This window comes from Botrytis porri (genome assembly GCF_014898465.1).
Source record: "Botrytis porri strain MUCL 3234 chromosome Unknown BPOR_014, whole genome shotgun sequence".
Classification (NCBI taxonomy): domain Eukaryota; kingdom Fungi; phylum Ascomycota; class Leotiomycetes; order Helotiales; family Sclerotiniaceae; genus Botrytis; species Botrytis porri.
Genome location: NW_024066088.1, coordinates 1592866 through 1610449, shown reverse-complemented (window position 1 = coordinate 1610449; position 17584 = coordinate 1592866). Strand labels below are relative to the sequence as shown.

General features: G+C 41.2%; 7 protein-coding genes across 7 annotated transcripts; 3 read left to right on the top strand and 4 right to left on the bottom strand.

Moving 5' to 3' along the window:
* Positions 1-51: 51 nt before the first annotated feature.
* On the bottom strand, positions 52-2695 carry EAF01_009792 (uncharacterized protein). The gene is made up of 3 exons (XM_038918048.1): positions 2169-2695; positions 1917-2110; positions 52-1870 (listed from the first exon to the last, which is right to left on the bottom strand). Exons 1-3 carry the CDS (start codon positions 2413-2415, stop codon positions 920-922), a joined length of 1392 nt encoding a protein of 463 aa, XP_038766857.1. The 5' UTR covers positions 2416-2695; the 3' UTR covers positions 52-919.
* A 272-nt stretch (positions 2696-2967) lies between these two features.
* EAF01_009791 (uncharacterized protein) lies at positions 2968-5569 on the top strand. The gene is made up of 3 exons (XM_038918047.1): positions 2968-4200; positions 4247-4465; positions 4515-5569. Exons 1-3 carry the CDS (start codon positions 3605-3607, stop codon positions 5362-5364), a joined length of 1665 nt encoding a protein of 554 aa, XP_038766856.1. The 5' UTR covers positions 2968-3604; the 3' UTR covers positions 5365-5569.
* Positions 5570-5955: 386 nt separating this feature from the next.
* Positions 5956-6823, bottom strand: EAF01_009790 (uncharacterized protein). The gene is made up of 2 exons (XM_038918046.1): positions 6694-6823; positions 5956-6622 (listed from the first exon to the last, which is right to left on the bottom strand). The coding sequence occupies exon 2, from the start codon at positions 6567-6569 to the stop codon at positions 5970-5972; it is 600 nt and encodes a 199-aa protein (XP_038766855.1). The 5' UTR covers positions 6570-6622; positions 6694-6823; the 3' UTR covers positions 5956-5969.
* Positions 6824-9007: 2184 nt separating this feature from the next.
* On the top strand, positions 9008-9965 carry EAF01_009789 (uncharacterized protein; the record flags this gene model as incomplete). Its single annotated transcript, XM_038918045.1, has 3 exons — positions 9008-9042; positions 9114-9325; positions 9379-9965. The coding sequence occupies 3 exons, from the start codon at positions 9008-9010 to the stop codon at positions 9963-9965; spliced, it is 834 nt and encodes a 277-aa protein (XP_038766854.1).
* A 745-nt stretch (positions 9966-10710) lies between these two features.
* EAF01_009788 (uncharacterized protein) lies at positions 10711-12059 on the bottom strand (the record flags this gene model as incomplete). Its single annotated transcript, XM_038918044.1, has 2 exons — positions 10711-11667; positions 11814-12059. 2 exons carry the CDS (start codon positions 12057-12059, stop codon positions 10711-10713), a joined length of 1203 nt encoding a protein of 400 aa, XP_038766853.1.
* Positions 12060-14383: 2324 nt separating this feature from the next.
* On the top strand, positions 14384-15985 carry EAF01_009787 (uncharacterized protein; the record flags this gene model as incomplete). Its single annotated transcript, XM_038918043.1, has 5 exons — positions 14384-14620; positions 14764-14890; positions 14943-15066; positions 15157-15608; positions 15675-15985. 5 exons carry the CDS (start codon positions 14384-14386, stop codon positions 15983-15985), a joined length of 1251 nt encoding a protein of 416 aa, XP_038766852.1.
* A 97-nt stretch (positions 15986-16082) lies between these two features.
* EAF01_009786 (uncharacterized protein) lies at positions 16083-17302 on the bottom strand (the record flags this gene model as incomplete). Its single annotated transcript, XM_038918042.1, has 2 exons — positions 16083-16713; positions 16767-17302. 2 exons carry the CDS (start codon positions 17300-17302, stop codon positions 16083-16085), a joined length of 1167 nt encoding a protein of 388 aa, XP_038766851.1.
* Positions 17303-17584: the final 282 nt, after the last annotated feature.

The window sequence follows — 17584 nt, the reverse complement described above, 5'->3', positions numbered from 1 at the left end:
GATACTATGACAACTCTTTCGGTCTGTTTATGTTTTCTCACATTGATTAATAAAAACTAGGTAGGTACAAGTGCAGATGCATGGCTACAAAAGAACAACGTCTTGAATGAAATAACGTCAACCAACTTGATATCCCCTTCACATTTTCATCTATGGGACTCCTTGGATATAGAACACTCACGGCATATACGGATACGGCTCAACCATTTACCCACTATCCATACCGTACCAGAACAAGATCTTACCTCTTCCTCCTTGCCACAGCAAACCATCTCCAATCAAATATCTTAAAACGAAACGTATGCCTTTAGATACCGGGGCTGCCCCCACGGCAGTGGCCTCCGGAGGACCAGCGGAGCGTCACTTCATTTACACAGCTCAATGAATCACCAAAGCCATCTTCTCTCTCTTCGTTTTCCTCTTCCTCCTCTCTGCGCAACAACAATTCACTTACGGGCCAGTATCAAATTGGAGACTAAAAGAAACCTCAACCATATCCTTGAATAATCAGTGTTGGTGTTGTATTCCAACTTGGTCATATTCTGGCCAAGCCTCTGAGAAGGATTTTTGAGTCATAAGTTTATCAAGAACAGATTACAGATTGATAGTTGCTCAGATTGAACCATTCGCCATTGTTATCCATTCGAGCCATTCCTGTGTACGAAACGTGTTGTAACATGCAAGTTTCTCATGGTGGGACTGGGGTCGAAATAAGCTACATGAAGTGTGGATACTATTGTTACGATAGGGCTGATGGTTTTAATATATGCATAGTAAATTGGCCGCTGACTTGCTGTCAATGTCCCTAAGCACTTTTGTCTGTCGATGTTACATCTACAGAGATTATGGTACACTACGAAGTATATCCTGTACATTATTTACAACTGCATGCATACCTAGGATCCATTCCTTTCCACAATCAGTCAATCAATCCTAAAAGTCTCCCAGCAACCCCATCCCATTCTTCATCCCATCTCTTTCTTCCCTCTTCAATAGCCCCCTTCTTTAATCTCGCTAATTCCTTTCCACTTGTATCTTTGAAGACTTCCTCCAAAATATCTGCCAAATCTTTCGCGGTTGTAAATCCCCATCCATTAATACCTTCCTTGACCAATTCAGGCCAACTGAAATATTGATCATATCCAACTACCGGTAATCCTGCTCCAAACATATCAACCACTTTCATGGGTAAATCTACACCACTACTACTCTTATGTAAACAGACCCCAAGGTCGGCGCATGCAAGTAACGAGGCGTAATCTTCGATACTAAGCCATGCAGTCTTGATTGTAACATTGACCAAATCATAGCTTTCAGTGAGTTCTGCAATTCGATCAAGATACATCTGTTTTTGAGGACCCTTTCCAGTGATGATAGCAAGAACCGGCGGGCAATCGAATTCGGCAAATGGTCCATATTTAACGAGCGCATCTAAAAGCAGGTTGAAATCTTCATCAGGAGTCCATGATGTACTGCTAACTAGTAGTCGTACATCTCCATTCATAATTGCATCGACATGATCTTTTGTTTCTGGTAAACGTTGAAGAAAGGCACATCGCTTCGCCTCGTCAGTAATCGGTTGGAAAATGGAAGCAGGTCGATCGTGAAGGGTAAAGATTGGTGATTTGATCTTGTAGGGACTTTCGCGTAGTTGGCGCTCCATCGCTTTTGAAACTGTGAATGAAGCTGTCGGTGCCCACGATCCGAGGAAAGCTTCATACCATTTGTATAGTCGAACGAAGATATGTTTAGGGCCTCTTGTTCCTGCGAGGATAGTCCATCCATAATTATGCCAATCAATTATTAAATGAGTATTGCGTATCAAACAGACGAGGTATGCGACGAAGAAGGTGGGAATTGAGGGAGGGTTCTAAAATTGTTAAACGATTATTGCGTGTGAGAGCCGGCCGCCTTACCTGAACTAAGAGCCATCTTGCTGGTTTTGTAGTGTAACATAAAACAAAAAATAAACTCCAAATCTGCCATAAAACCTTGCAAGGACCTGCGAAGAAGAATGGTATAGTACCATCTCGTAAATTTGCTGGTGGTAGAGGTAAAGGTACGATTGTAATTAGAGGATTATCTGTCAAGCCAGAAGGGAGTTCAGATTCTATATAGCTATTAGCACAAGTCATCGAGGAAGCTTGCGTCTAGGTAAGCTTCATTACCTTCATATCCAATGAGATCAACTCTTCCACCATGTTTTGCTATACTCATAGCATGGTATTGCATTCGAGGACTTCGCCCGATATCTCCTAAGACCAAAACCTGAACAGAGATCTTCGGCTCGACATTTGCGCCATCTTGAGTAGCCATTGGAGGCGAATGCTTGATATATCGTTTCGGTATTAATAAGAGGGTAATTGTGAATATGGTAGAAATTATTGTAGCCAATGTTAGAAGATTCTCTAGCATGACGTGGTTTCTTGGAATTCAGATGAAGTTCGGATGCTTCCAGATGATGGTAAACTTCACCCAGTCGGAAACTATCTATGAATGGAGGAATTGGCTAGGCTATGCCTCCATGTCTGAGAAATGATGCAAGCTTGCTTGACTAGGAAGTGAAGATGATAAAGATTGTCACAAATAGTAGGTAGATATTTTTAGAGGTGAAGTTTGGAGTTTGGAGTTTGGAGTTTGGAGTTTGGAGTTTGGAGTTTGGAGTATGAAGCACAAAGTTTTGAAGTATCAGAATGTATTCTTATCCTTTTCTTCACTCCACTTCCATGCTTCACTTCACCAGAAACAGATCATCCATTGAGAAAAAGTCGGTGTCCGGCGGTGACGATGGGCAAAACCTGCTCAAACTGGCTTAGTGCTGGGTGATACCCTTGCCATTATACCATTCAAGCCATTTTCCTGTCATTATCTTTCAAAAAGGCAAGTGGGATTTATTTCAAGGGAATTGATTGGGTGACGTTGATCGAAAACGGTATTTTAACGTAATTGATTGGATGACATTGATTTGAAGTCGCATTTTAACATAATCCGTTCGATGACACTTATTATTCGTATTCGAAAGTTGAAGTTGCATCGTGCGAAGTACTCAGCAGAACCTTGGAAGGCGCTTTCCTTTCCCCGTAGCCACAGATTTGTTAATCCAGGGGGGGAAAACTCCAAGAATCCAAGAAGAGTATCTGGGGTTGAATGGAACTTCCTTACTGGTTCGTTGGTAGGATCGTCAGCATAATTTCGAAGAGAATTTCCTGAATGGGTATTGATGCTTGTACTTGTTTGTGTACGTTACGCACCCGTGCTCCTGCTGTAACTATCAAGTTTCTTTCATTTCTGTCTTCAATTCAATGCCTACTAGGTTCTCTCACTTCATAATTCATAACAAGACTCTCATTGAACGTCGGCGAAAGATTGATTCGAACTATTGAGAGTATATATTAAATTGGATCTCTTGCTGCATTTGACCACTCTGTCTATCCACTTTCATCGTCAAAGCTCCTCACTATCTACCGAAGTCGACCTCTCTCGGCGCAAATCAAAACAAGGAAGGCAGAGAGAGATACCAAGGACAACGACAACATATGTGGAGAGGGGCTGAATACATACGGGCTTCATAGCTCGTTCGATCCATTCCAGAATTAACGAAGTTATGGCCTCGTCTTATGCATTACCAGCTTCAGCAATTACCAATAGTCATCATGGACATGGACATTCCCATTCCCATGCATCTTCACATTCGCATTCAAGCCGATCCTCGCAATACTCTGCCAGTAGGTCGAGACCATTGAACCAATCCATCTCAAGTCTGCACAGCCATTCACGCGAGCATTCCGAAACTCTCCATGAGCATGAACATGAACATGAACATGAACACGAACATGAGCACGAGCACGAACATGATGAACACAATCATGGCCACTCTCACTCTCTTTCGCATGACCATGCGCACAACCACACCAATGATCACTCAGCATCATACTTGCCGTCACCGCCATATAGTGAAGCGACTCCCATGTCTGCCACTTTCGAGAAAGGAGCATATGGAACCTACGAACCTCCGGTAAACGATGTACATGTCGACAACCATCATCATCATGATCATGACCACCACAACCATTCGCATGGTACGACAGCCGAAACGAAATCACAATTCACGAGTTTGATACTGCCATACGCATTCAAATGGCCTCTCTTACATGCAATATTGGCGAGTAAGGATTCGAGGAGGATCTTTTATTTTATGAGGTTGATATTCTTCCAAGTTATTGGAGAATCATGCTAATTCTGCCAGTCTTAATTTTGCCTTTATGATCGTTCAAGCATTTTACGGATTCGTTACGGATTCCCTCGGTCTTTTGAGCGATAGTATACATATGTTTTTCGACTGCTTGGCACTTGGAGTGGGATTGTTTGCTGCAGTTGCAAGTAAATGGCCACCGAGTCAAAGGTTCCCATACGGATTTGGAAAGATTGAGAGTTTATCGGGATTTGGTAATGGAGTATTCCTCATGTAGGTGACTATTTCCCAGTTGTGTAGTAATCACTAACATGGTTTACAGACTTATTAGCATCGAGATTATGATAGAAGCGACTGAACGATTGGCAGAAGGACGAGAAACAAAACGATTGATGGAACTTTTTGTTGTCAGTTCTTTGGGATTGGCAGTTAACTTGGTTGGCATGGCTTGCTTCGGTCATCATCACCACGGACACGACCACGGCGATCATGATCATGGACATGATCATGGCCATTCGCATGGACATTCTCATTCCCACTCTCACGACTCTCACTCCCATGACTCTCATTCCCACTCCGGATCTGGCGATCACGATCACAAGAAACAACCCTCGATTCTTCACGATGACCATTCACATTCACATTCACACGGTGGCCATTCGCATGATAACGAAAACATGAGAGGTATCTTTCTTCATGTGCTCGCAGATACAATGGGCAGTGCTGCAGTCATTGTCTCTACTGTGTTAATATACTTTCTCGGATGGTCAGGCTGGGATCCTCTTGCGTCTTGTCTCATCGCAATTCTTATTTTTCTTTCCTCAATTCCTCTTGTCAAAAGTAGTGCGAAGAAACTTCTTTTAACAGTTCCTGATGATACTGAATACAATCTACGAAACATCTTGGCTGGTGTAAGTGATTTACGTGGAGTTCAAGCCTACACCGTTCCAAAGTTTTGGCTAGGTGATAAAAATCAAACAGTATTGGGAGTCATGCATGTTGTTGCAACCAGAGGATCAGATCTTGAAGATGTTTTAACGAGAACGAGAGCATTTCTTTTAAGTAAAGGTATCGATGTGGTAGTACAAGTTGAGAAAGATGGAGACGGTAGTTGTTGGTGTGGAGGAGCAGGTAATAGCAGTCGATCGAACACAAATTCGAGATTTTCCTGATTTTCCTAGTTCGACAAGATTTATGGATTGGATTTCTTTCATGGAAGAGACATCATGGGATGACGATAGGATATTGATGAACTGATGGATACTTTGACGGCAGAAGAGACGTGTACTTGCAAATAGCATTTAGATCATATTAGCAGTACTTTAGTAGAGTTGGAATGAAATGATACCATGTATATCTTTTACCCTTGGAGCAAGATATATCGAGAACCTTGAGCGCATTGGACGTGAGCTTGGAAAGTTTGGATTTATTATGATGGTGATTAAAGGATGAGGAGAGCCGTGGAAGAAGAATTTCAAAGGCTCCGGTGGGACCGGTACTGGGAATGTCGGTGTCCTAAAAGACTTCAGATGAACGCTTTCAATGTTTAGCTCAATCCATATATATTGTGGACCACTTTACGATATTTTGACACATTTATGAAAGAGACTAAAGATAGCATGACGAGAAGAAGTTGATGATTTATTTTTAAGAAGCCTAAACATGCAACCCTTCAATACTCTTAATCGGAAGCCCTTCAACCGAAAAAATGCTATTATACGCAGCAAGGAAGGAAAACGAAGCTGATAGTCCCATTTGTCCCACTCAATGCTACTCACTACTCCCAAAGTCTATCCCTATGAAGACAAGCCACTGCATAAAGTATGATTGCATCACAGTCTGCCTTGCTGTTACAATCTTCCTTGTGTTGAAGTGCACAGTACCCCTTAACCTTGCATCCCTCAGGCTTCGTCTCACCAGGCTGAACAGCATACTCATCTTGACAAGAACCAACGACAGCGCTATGGGTAGTGCCATCAGGAGGACCGGGATGATTTGCTGGAACTTGAGACAGGTTGTACTTCTGCTTGTACTTACAGAAGGGTCCATGTGGACAGAGATCGGACGAGTTAACCTTGAGAATTAGAGACCAGGGGCAGACGTTCTCATATTCATCCTCGAGAGTTGGGAGTGCTCGTTTCAATATTATAGAGACATTGATAAGGTATACCTGGTAGGCATCATCGCTGAGACCAACTCCTTGCTTGTAATGAATGGCGAATTGTTCAAGGAAGTTGATATCTTCTGGGTAATTGAAAACGGAGCTAGGTTCCATGCGAGGATTTCTCGTCACGTCTATTGCAAGCTCAGTCTGTTTAAGGACATTTTTCAAACGCTCTGCTTGAAATCGTTGATAATTTTTATATTCTCTGACCATCTCCTTTACATCTGTGAGGAGGTCGCCACAAATCTCGGAAGATATTGGATGGACTATTGACATATTAGCAAGATTTGTATTGGCTTGAAAATTGCTTTTATTTGATGTCGAGAGGGAATTTTACGATGTTCATAGGTGCAGATACGACGTGCAGAAGGGATGCTTTGAAATGCCAAGGCTGCATTTTGACGCTGAATCTCTCGTGCAAGAAAGCTCGTCAATTTTGCGTTGATGAGGGAGTCTTGGGGTACTTAATAAAGAATTTTGACGTGTTGCATCGATGAGCAAGGCTGGCGAGGTGACTTGAGATGCTGATGGCGAAAAGGTGCTCGCAGACCCTCGGATAGGAAACACAATTTTAGAAGTAACCTCACTGGTTTGTTGATGAAGTACCAAAGTGTTTCGAGGTTGTGTGGAGATTGGAAGTAATTGTTGGGAATGATCGTGGTCGACGAATTTAGATTCGGATTTTGAGACGATCAAAACAGTAAAGGAATGCCAGTCGTTGTGGCTATGGATTGATTGTTGAAGGAAAATGTGAAACGATGAGTGTCAGATGTCGGGAAAACAAGCTTCACTGATATGTTGGGTTGGTGGGTTGCGAAAAAGAGTTACGAGTAAGTGGTTCTTCTCGATCAATTCTGAACAAAGTACAAAGTTCGAGACAATATAAACTGTCTGAACCTTTGTAGAAGATAAACTATCCGAGTCAAAAATGGAGTAGGAATAAAGAGAAGTATTTGTTGTTTTGGGAGGAAGTTGTGGCGTGGGAGTTGGAAAACTAAATACTAAATTTTCAACGGCACGCGAATTCACTAAGGCTTTTCTTGTTGAGAACACTGACGGAGACTTGCGATGGGCTTAGTATTTTGATGAGGTGCTATTAATCTCATAGAATTCACGGAATTGAGGCGAAAGATGAAGCTGACTTGTGGTTGTTTATTTTTTATTTGAAATTTTGGTATTGGAACATTGAAATCAAGAAAGTCTTCAACTGGCCGATATTATTATCAATGGACTTCTTATCTAAAGACAATCAAAAGCTTTAAAATTACTATTTTAGTACTTTAATAGTCATAAATACAAGCAAATACAATGTAAGTAAGTAAAAAAAGTTGTTTCAAAGAGTCTCAACATTTGCAACTTTCTCTTTCTTATTCTCGGTTAATTCGAGGGGTTAAAACAACCAAACTAACATACTACAATTAGATGCATTTTTCCAAGACAAATGACGACAAATGTATTTTCTTTGTTAGGAAGGATGCTAGATTAATCTATGTTCGAAATGAAACAAATTCAATTTTCTACTCATATTCTCCAACAAATGATTTTTAAATTGGAACTCAATAAATTGCTTATCAAAGTCTCCAGATCAATTTTAAAGAGAAAATTTGTAAGACCTTGGTACTCCATCCAGCGGTAACGAAATTTCCACCAAACTACTATCTCGAACTTTTTAATACGGACTTGAAGTTCGGATATCGTTTTGACGACGGGTCAACGAGGGTCAACGACACCGCGAAACGCCCTCTGCGAGGATTCTAACCAAATCCTCTCTACTCTATCTTGATGTGAGATTCACCGCAATTATTAAAAACAATACAATGAAACACTTGATTAGACAGTGAAGATACAGAGGAAGAAGTTCCTTGGATTGCCGGGAAATCCCAATGGCATCCGTGATGTGAATGGTCGAGAGGTTGGGTCCATTCAAATATTGACATCCTCCTCCATTCGTGAACTTTAACAACAAAAAACCGTCATACTCAGGATTGAGACATCGAGCAGGGTTGAAAGTATTATACTGCAAACCCTACTTGCGATGTTTCGTTATGCTGAATGTTGTTTCTACCAACTGGTGGAGTAATCGACGGGTGTACGAGTAGGGGATGATGTATGAGAGAAGTCTATCATGATGTGAAGTGAGACTACTTACAATGAGTAGGGCTACTTCTGTTGAGCAGGTGGCGGAAAGGCTGTGCTCACTTTGCGATCTTTCTTACCCAATTGTTCTTGTCCCGTCATGGAAGATGCTATGCGTTGGTAAAATTAATCTTGTCTGATATGGCTAGATTTTGACACCCGCTCCTCCGATATTAGACTCTATCTATATGAGTTGAAGCTGGACTCATAGAGCTCTCAGAATTCAATTCTATGTCATACTCGACGGAGTGTAATTTGATTTCTCATTCGGCTACGAATTCTTTTGATAGTAACAGATTAATGGTAATCCTCAACAGCCCGTACCAATCTCCATTCATTCAAGCGATCTACCATAGTAGAATACCAGGGCCGTAGTTTCTGCAGTAGGAAACAAATCTTCTATATCAAGAATATCAATTGCGAGTACCCTTTTGTGAAACTTCTGTCCAAATGAGTCTAAATCAAAGACACTCAACGATCGACTAAAAATCTTTAGTAATTGGCCAACGATTAAGATGAACCCAACTCAGGATCTTCGCAAAGTGACAAGGTAAGCGGAAGATCCTTCACGGTATCCTTTCATCCCTACCACACAAAAACTCTCACTAACCACAATCCTAGATGGCTCCAATGTCCTATAGTCTATATCCACGTAGGCTCCTCATCCCAAGAATTCGCCGTCCATAAAGATCTCATATGTTACACCTCCCCCTTCTTCCGGGCCGCTTTCACATCTGGATTTCAGGAGACAAACACAGGGACCATGAAACTTCCCGAAACAGATACGGAAATCTTTGATTTATTCATGGGCTGGTTGTATACCCGGGAACTCAGTAGCGCGAGCCTGAAATTGAGGAGTGGGAGACGAACGCGCAGCAAAACGTAGTGGCGGAGAGTACTTTAGGTATTGAAGATCCCATCGAAAGAAGTGGAAAGAATAAGTGCAGTGAAGAAGACCCACCAGAAAGGAACGAGACATTTAAGAGAAAAATCCAAGCACTTATGAACGCTCTAGAAAACGAAACATGGAAAAGCGAGGCCGAGACACTTTTCGAAGATACTGTCGGAAAAAGATTCCTCGATAATCTCGCTGCCCAAGTTAACAAGGAAGTGAACAATAAAATTTACACTTCCATGAGCAAAACACTAGGACTCTATATTTTCGCGGATATGGCTCAGATACCTGCTCTAAAGAATTGCTGTATCAAAAAGTATGATGAGCTCCGTAGGGGTATCAAAAATCAACATGATGGCCATGATCATGATCATGATGATTTCGGCATGACTCTCGGATCAATCTCAAACATGTGGAAAAATACGAGGGATTCGGATTTAATGAGGATGTATCTACTTGATTCGGTATCGTGGAGATCGGAACCGAGTATTCAGGAGGAAGTCATTAGGAAGAGGGATCGTGGTAGTCAGGTGGATGATTTGGAGAGATATTTTGAAAAGGTCGATGAAGATTCTTAGGTACTTGGGAGGTTAGTGACTATTCAATGAAAGTGATTATATGCTAATGAGCATAATATCAATGTTTAGAGACTATTTCAATTCATCGGGCAAGGGAAGACTGGCTCTGTGTCATCATTCTGAAAATGGCCAAGTATCATTGTAGCACTTCCTGAATTGACTGTCAGCGATGAGCTTCAACCTCGGACTTTATTCTTCGAATCTCTTGACAAACGAATGCATCGTGCAAATGTCCTACCCAAAAATCGTAATACCAACAAATTTTCACTACTTGGTCTACACTAGAGTGTGAAGGGGCAAAGGGATGACGTTTCTGAGGAAATATCGAAGGGACTGCACCAACTCAACAAATACCTCCTCGTGTGCAAAGCCATTCAAAACAAATTACTATCCATTGACGTATTTAGAAAAGAGGGGCTAATATTATCATTATTCTCATATGAAACTCAAAGTATGTAATTAAATAATCCTAAGTGCAACTACAAGAGCTAAATAATCGAGCGTTTGCATGTCTATATATAAATGTTCGAGCTGTTTCCTCTTTTTGAATGAGATAATATGATTGATAATACAGGGCATCGTTTAAATCCCCATACTGAATGCTCCCATATAAGCGATGATCGAACCATCCTCAAACTTGACTTCAACAATAAGGCGATACGATTCGCTCAAAGGGCCGATCATTAAAACAACCCCGTATTTGCAACCTCAAGCTTTTTACACCACTATTCCCGCAGCGCCACCATTATGTTTCTGGCTTTCTTCCATAAACGAAATGAAATTTCATGTAAACATGATTCAAGGGATTCTTCATATCATTTCTTGGCCCCACCATCATCACCTGTGCTTCCTCAAAGCTATATCCCAATACTCTTGTGAACAACGCCATACTGATTGGTTCGACGGCATCCAGACATTGGGCTTGATAATACATACCAATCTCCTTGAGTCTTTTGTCTTTGGGCCAGCGACCAATGGGTACCTTGTATACTTGATCATGAACATCGACGAACCCAGCATCAATCATCCATTGCTTTTGATTTCCAGCAACTTCATCCATCATCTTTCCATTTTTCACACTTGCTTCGTCAATCAAGCCAAAAAATCTTTGCAGGTCTCCAGCATTGAGATCAGTCCCGTCGTCACTCTCGATATGTACCTCGTGCTCTTGTGCTTCAACCCATCCTCCAGGTCGAACATGCGTATAGGCCTGACTGAACAATTTTGGCCAATCTGATATACTAGATGCAAGAACTCTCCAGTGAATCAGATCGAATTGTCGATGGTTAGAAAACAACCATTCATTCTCAGCATCATCTATCATGAATTTACAATTCGGTGGTACCCAGCCCGGTTGGATAGGACTTAAATCCGTTCCGGTGACTTCAGCGGAAGCAAATTCATCAGCACACTCAATTGCCCAAAGACCAGTTCCAGTTCCGATATCAAGGATTCGTTGAGGATTAGGATCTATAGGTGCGCAGAAGAGTTTCCCACCAAGAATGAGCTTGAACACGTGATGTTTGAGATCGAGTCGTTGCTGTTCGGCTTCATCATTCGGAAGAAGGTAAGAACCGGACTGATAGGCATGATAACGTCGACCATTTTCGTAGGTGTAATTTAACATGGATGAAGTGATAGATGTAGAGGCTGTTGATACATCGTCGTCGTCCCAACTGGAATCGGCATCGCTATGAGTATCCTGAAGTTGTAGCGTTCTTAGTATTTGTGAATGAAGTGAAGTGAAGTGAAGTGAAGTGAAGTGAAGTGAAGTGGTGGATGGTCCACATGATTTTTTGGATTGATTGTCATTACCATCACGGAGATGAGGAATCTATCTTTACTTACAACTTCGACATGATCATCTTGATCTCCATCACTTTGATAGGCAACGTTTTGATTCACGGGGGTTTCTGTTTGTGTGTGATGATGATTTCCAGTTGTGGTTGTGGTGGATTGACCGAGGGATGTTGGTTCCGTTGATTGTGGGGGGACCGAGGTGGTAGAAGTTGTAGCTTGTGGAATATTTTGGTGCGATTGATCCGAAGTAGCTGCTGTCGTATGTGGTGTATCTTTTCCTGTTGATTGTGACATGTTTTTTTTCTTTTGGTGTAGATGTTTATGTCAACTCCTTACATGTAATGACGATTGATGATCGACAATTGACACACGAGAGAATAGAATTTGATTGCCGGTAAACCTTAAGTATGTTGATGATGATCTAGTCCAACCACTACGTCACGAGCCGCCTTTTATACATAGGTTGATGACAAGTGGATGTATGTCCGCAGAAGACTAAGATATAATCTATAAGGGAGGAGATAGAAGGAGATGAAAGTGATTGAATTTATACCTATGAATATATAAGAAATATATAAGAAATATATAAAATTATATAATTATATAATTATATTAACATGGTTTATCAGTACATACATCATATCAATATATACACCACTTCAAAATACATCAAAATTAATCTTTTATTAATATTTTTATTTAAATCATTAATCATTGTTTTTTCTCTGAAAAAGTTTCCTTATAAATAATAAAAATAAAATTTTTATAAAATTTGATCTTTTTATAGATATTTCAATTATAACTCAAGAATATTGTACTTTACATTACAAAAATCTATTTCTTTAAATAACTTTTTTATTATTATAAGATTTTACTATTTTAATTCATTTTTATATTATTTATATAAATAAATATAATATATATAAGGAAAAATTAAATTATATTAATAAATAAAGAAAATATACAATTATATATAACCATTTTTTGTATATAAAAATAATGGTGTATATACTGATATGGTGTATGTACTAATAAACCATGTTATTTTACTTGATAATCTTATCTAGGTACGGAGTAAACGCATAAGTTTTGTAAAGGATGATGAATGTGATATGAATACCTAGTTACTAGTAGGAACAGCGATGGATTAGAAATGGATTAGAAATGGATACATGAAAGGAGTTTGAGATAATTCCGAGTTTTTTAACCAATTTTTTCTTTGCTCTCTGGGGTTTTTCTTACTGTCAAAATCCAAGTGCATGTAATGTGCATTCAATTCCGTTTTGTGATAGGGTCAAAGGACCAGAGGTCCAGGTGTTCATGTGTTCATATCAGATCTTCAGTCAAGGGATGTGTAGATGTAGGGTATCATTGCATAGTGGGATCCAACTCCCCGGTCCGAAAATATATATGTAGGCGCTCGAGTATGTACGTGTGTAGGTATGTACCGGTGTGTGGAGTGAAGTACAGAGTAGAGTAGCTCGAGTAGGTTGACTGAGGACTCGGGTAATGATACACTCACTCACTCACTCATACCTAGTATATACCCAATTGTAAGATTAATATATGAGGAACGGCGATGTGTATATAGGTAACCGTGCTACATACCTACCTATCTAGGTATTATAATTACAGGGCACCAATTATACACCTACCTAGTAATGAAGAATATAGTTAACTAATGGTTTTAACCTTATCATAGTTTGATAGTAAAATATGATCAAATATGATAAAACATGATACAAGTCAGACAATAATATAGTTATCAATTATCAATCAAGTATGAAATAAAACCCCTCAATTGACCTCTGAATGACCAATTAATTATATTAACCCCCCCCTTTTAATCTCTAGTTATAATCTTCCCCGTCCACTTCTCCGTCTTTCAAAGCCGCCACGCGAGCCAAGATGAAGGCATTTTTGAAGAAAGCATTGATGATTGATCATTGAACCCTCTCAAGCGTCAAGACTCCGGACTCAACTCAAGACTCAAGACATCCCTTTTGAGATTTATTTTCCGTTCTACACCGGTCGTAAGTGGATCGATATTATTATGCTGTGTGGGCATGTATATGAGATATGTTTGGTCGGTGTGTTGTCGGATCACATCTACTTTGAGCATTAGTTCCAAGTACCGCAACCCCACTCACCTCCATTTGTCACTCACGGATGATGGACCTAATGCATTCATCAAGTTGTGACATGTATGCATACCAAGGTAATGCCACGTTTTGATGCCGGAATATCCATGTGTGTGTGATTGTGTGTGTGTGCCTGTAGGTGGTGCGGGCAATTCAGTGTGTGGGTGGATTTCCTTGCTATTCAGTGTGTCCGCTCTTGTGAGTAGCTCGTGACACCATACCATTACATTCACCATCTACCCTACCTACTCTTCACATTGCGAGTTTTGCATCTTGCATCTTGCATCTTGCATCTTGCATCTTGCATCCTGCATCTGAAATTGGTCTCACCATACCATTCAAAACTTTACCCAATCCATAACCTTTGCTCACTGATTACCGTACCGGTCAATTCATGCACCTTAAATCTCCGATAAGACTTACAGAGATCACTTGCACGCAGCACTCAACGAACCAAGCCAATCAACCGTCGTTAGTATGGAGAAATCCCCGGAATCGTTGGCGCAGGAGATTGCAAGTATGAGAGAGCAATTGAGTAAAGTCAGTGAAGCAATCGATGCCTATGAATCAGTAGCCACTCAAAATCTAGCCCCCAAAAATATTCAATCCAAAGGAGCGATCAGTCAAAAGCATGTAGAGCTTTTCATGGAAACGGATAGGCTGGTAAGGAAAGTAAGGGGTCCGGTGGACATGGTGTTTTCCAATTTTGAAAACGTAAGTCTACCAGTGTTTGGCAATACAGGTCTGCCCTTCATAAGAAATATCAATCACGATGAGTCTTTGCTGTTGAATGATGATACATGTGGCAGAGGAGGGGAAATATGCAAGCTGACTTAAGATTCGTCACATATGAATAGTCAGTACATGCAGGAACTTTGAGAGCAGTTTTGGAAATGGGCGTATTTGATGCTTTACCAACGGATGATTCATCGTCTAGTGCTACAGCATTAGCAGAGAAACTCGGCGTAGAGAAAGAACTGCTGGGTAAGTGTTTACATTCCACCTCCAATATGCTGGTGAACTGAATTTGTACAAGTTCGATTCATGCGAGTCCTTACGACCGTGGGACCATTTGCGGAGACAGGGGAAGAGGAATATGCTCACACACCATACTCCATGGTGTATATGGCCCCAGAGCTTAGGGGAATATTCAAGTTAATGTCAGGAAATCAACTCCACCATAGCCCATTCCACAGCCTTCCAAAATGCTTCACAAATCACCAATACTTTATTCTAACGCAAATCAATAGGTTTGACGAATACAATCTCGCCAATGCTCGAATGTACGAGTTTTTCCGCAAAAATGGCTTCAAGAGTCCAGATGATCACCTCCTGAATCCATATTGCTTCGCGCACCAAACTGGGGAGAAAAATATGTGGGAGCATATTGGAGCCTTTCCAGAGCGATTCCAAAACCTGAATCTGGCCATGATCGCCCAGACCGTAGCTACAAATTGGACGGTTGGAATATTTCCATTCGAAGATGAGTTGAAAGAGGTTGAATCCAACGATGAGACTGTGCTAGTCGTCGATATAGGTGGCGGCAGTGGACACGTGACGAAGCAAATCATGGAGTTTGTGAAAGAAATCCCAGGAAAAGTTGTACTTCAAGAACGAGATGAATTGATCGATGCGATTGGTCATACAATACCCGAAGTTGAGACCATGAAGTATGATTTCTTCACACCCCAACCCATAAAAGGTATTGTCAATCTCTCTTTTCCTTGTGAAACCTGTGCTTGTATGTGTTATGATTAACGATGATCAGGGGCTCCAATATACTACATCCGTCGATGCCTGCATGACTGGCCAGATGTTGATTGTGTTCGCATCCTAAAAGTAATTGCCGATGCAATGGCGCCCGAGATTTCAAGACTGGTAATCTCGGAGATCGTTCTTCCACCAATTGCCGCCGATGTCGAAGCCGGATGGATGGATTTGACGATGATGACGCTGAGCGGACGTGAGAGAACGGAAAAGCAGTGGGTAAACTTGCTCACTCTATCGGGATTGAAACTTCGAAAAGTTCATCATGGTTCCGGGACGAATTATGCTGCAGTCGAGGCAGTTTTAGCGTAAATATTTTTGGGAAATTTGGATGTTTAGAATAATTAGGCATAGAAGCCGCCAATAGAAACGTAGGTGGCATATAATATGGGGCATAAAATACAAGAACCTATGCCGACTCTAAGTATGTTCCTGCAAGCCAAACAAGTGAACAACCTGCTAAAGCCCATGCGCCCACAGCTTTCTTGCCCCACCAAGAGTTATCTACTTCTACTTTCGCAGCACGTAATTTGCGAGTCGGGTGGTTTTCTGGAAGTGATGCAGAAGATGTAGCATTCTTTTCCGCTGCTTCAGTTCGTTCACGCAGCTCAGCAATCTTCTTACCTAGTGAAAGTAGGTCCTCTTTCCATTCCGTGTCGTTTGACATCATGTCAACTTCCACATTTTGCACATTGCCGAAGAAATCCATCAGTAGTCTTTCCCTACCTCCTTGCTCTCCACCTGGGAATAGATCCCATCTAACACCTGGATGCGAATGAATTTTAGATTCATCATAACTATCAAACAGATCGCCCAACGTCTTCTTACTTCCAGGTTCTCGAACCTGGGTTTCAAGGAAGTCTAGATTGTAATATGTGTAGCGATCAATGACTGCTACCCCAACATCATTATCCGCATGATGGGAGTATGATGATTGATCAATTTCTGAAGAGCCCGTCGCAATGATATTGGGAGAGTAGAATTTGCTGTACATGGTATTCGCTTGGCAAGTGTCGATCATGAAGAGTAATTCATGGTACCTTTGGAATTATAATTAGTATGTGCTTTACTCTGAGGTCGAAGTCAAACAAACCTCTTTTTCTCCCACATCTGCTCAAATGCATCTGCTAAGTCAAATGCGCTAATTTCCTCTGCGTCTTGAAATTTCAAGAACTCGTTACCACCATGACCTGTCATATAAACCAAGATATTGCTTCGATCGTCCGTCAAAAGCCTTTTACTTCTCGGCATCTCTTCACCAACTCTATCCGTCAGCAGTCGAATAAAGTTCTCTACTGTAACCTCGTATCCTCTGTAATCCACCTCGATATTATCTCCGTATAAGTCCACCGCGCGATCGGCGTTACTGTAGACTGTGCCAGGAAAGGCATTCCGAGGATTGCATGCCATATCGTCGGGTAACATAAGAATGATTTGAGAATCTGGAATTCCCAGTCGTTTGACGGTACGATAGAGAGAGAGAACATTTGCTAGATGTCGATAGTTAAACCAGAATCGCGAAGTTGATACGAGGACTGCCCAATTGCTTGTATGTTCTGCGGTTGCAAGTAAAGGTGCGAATAGAGGCGCAAACACCAGGGGAAGGTGGATGAAGTTGGACAACCTCATGACGGCATACGATAAATTCCGATATCGAGATGGATGTACTTTCAGGAATCTCCTTTATAGTTTGATTACTTGTCAAACTTGTCAAACCGTTTGCATACTAGATGTGATCTTCTTGGACCCGTTTCCTCGGAGTCAGTTGCAAGGGCACAGGCGCAGCAAGAGCTTACCAATCGTTAGAGCTCTCCCTGGGCGCGTCAGCATGTTCACAATCACGTTCCGGAAAATTGATGCCTTAAATTAATTTCTGCCTTTTATTGAAGGCTCGAAGCTATCACATGGATG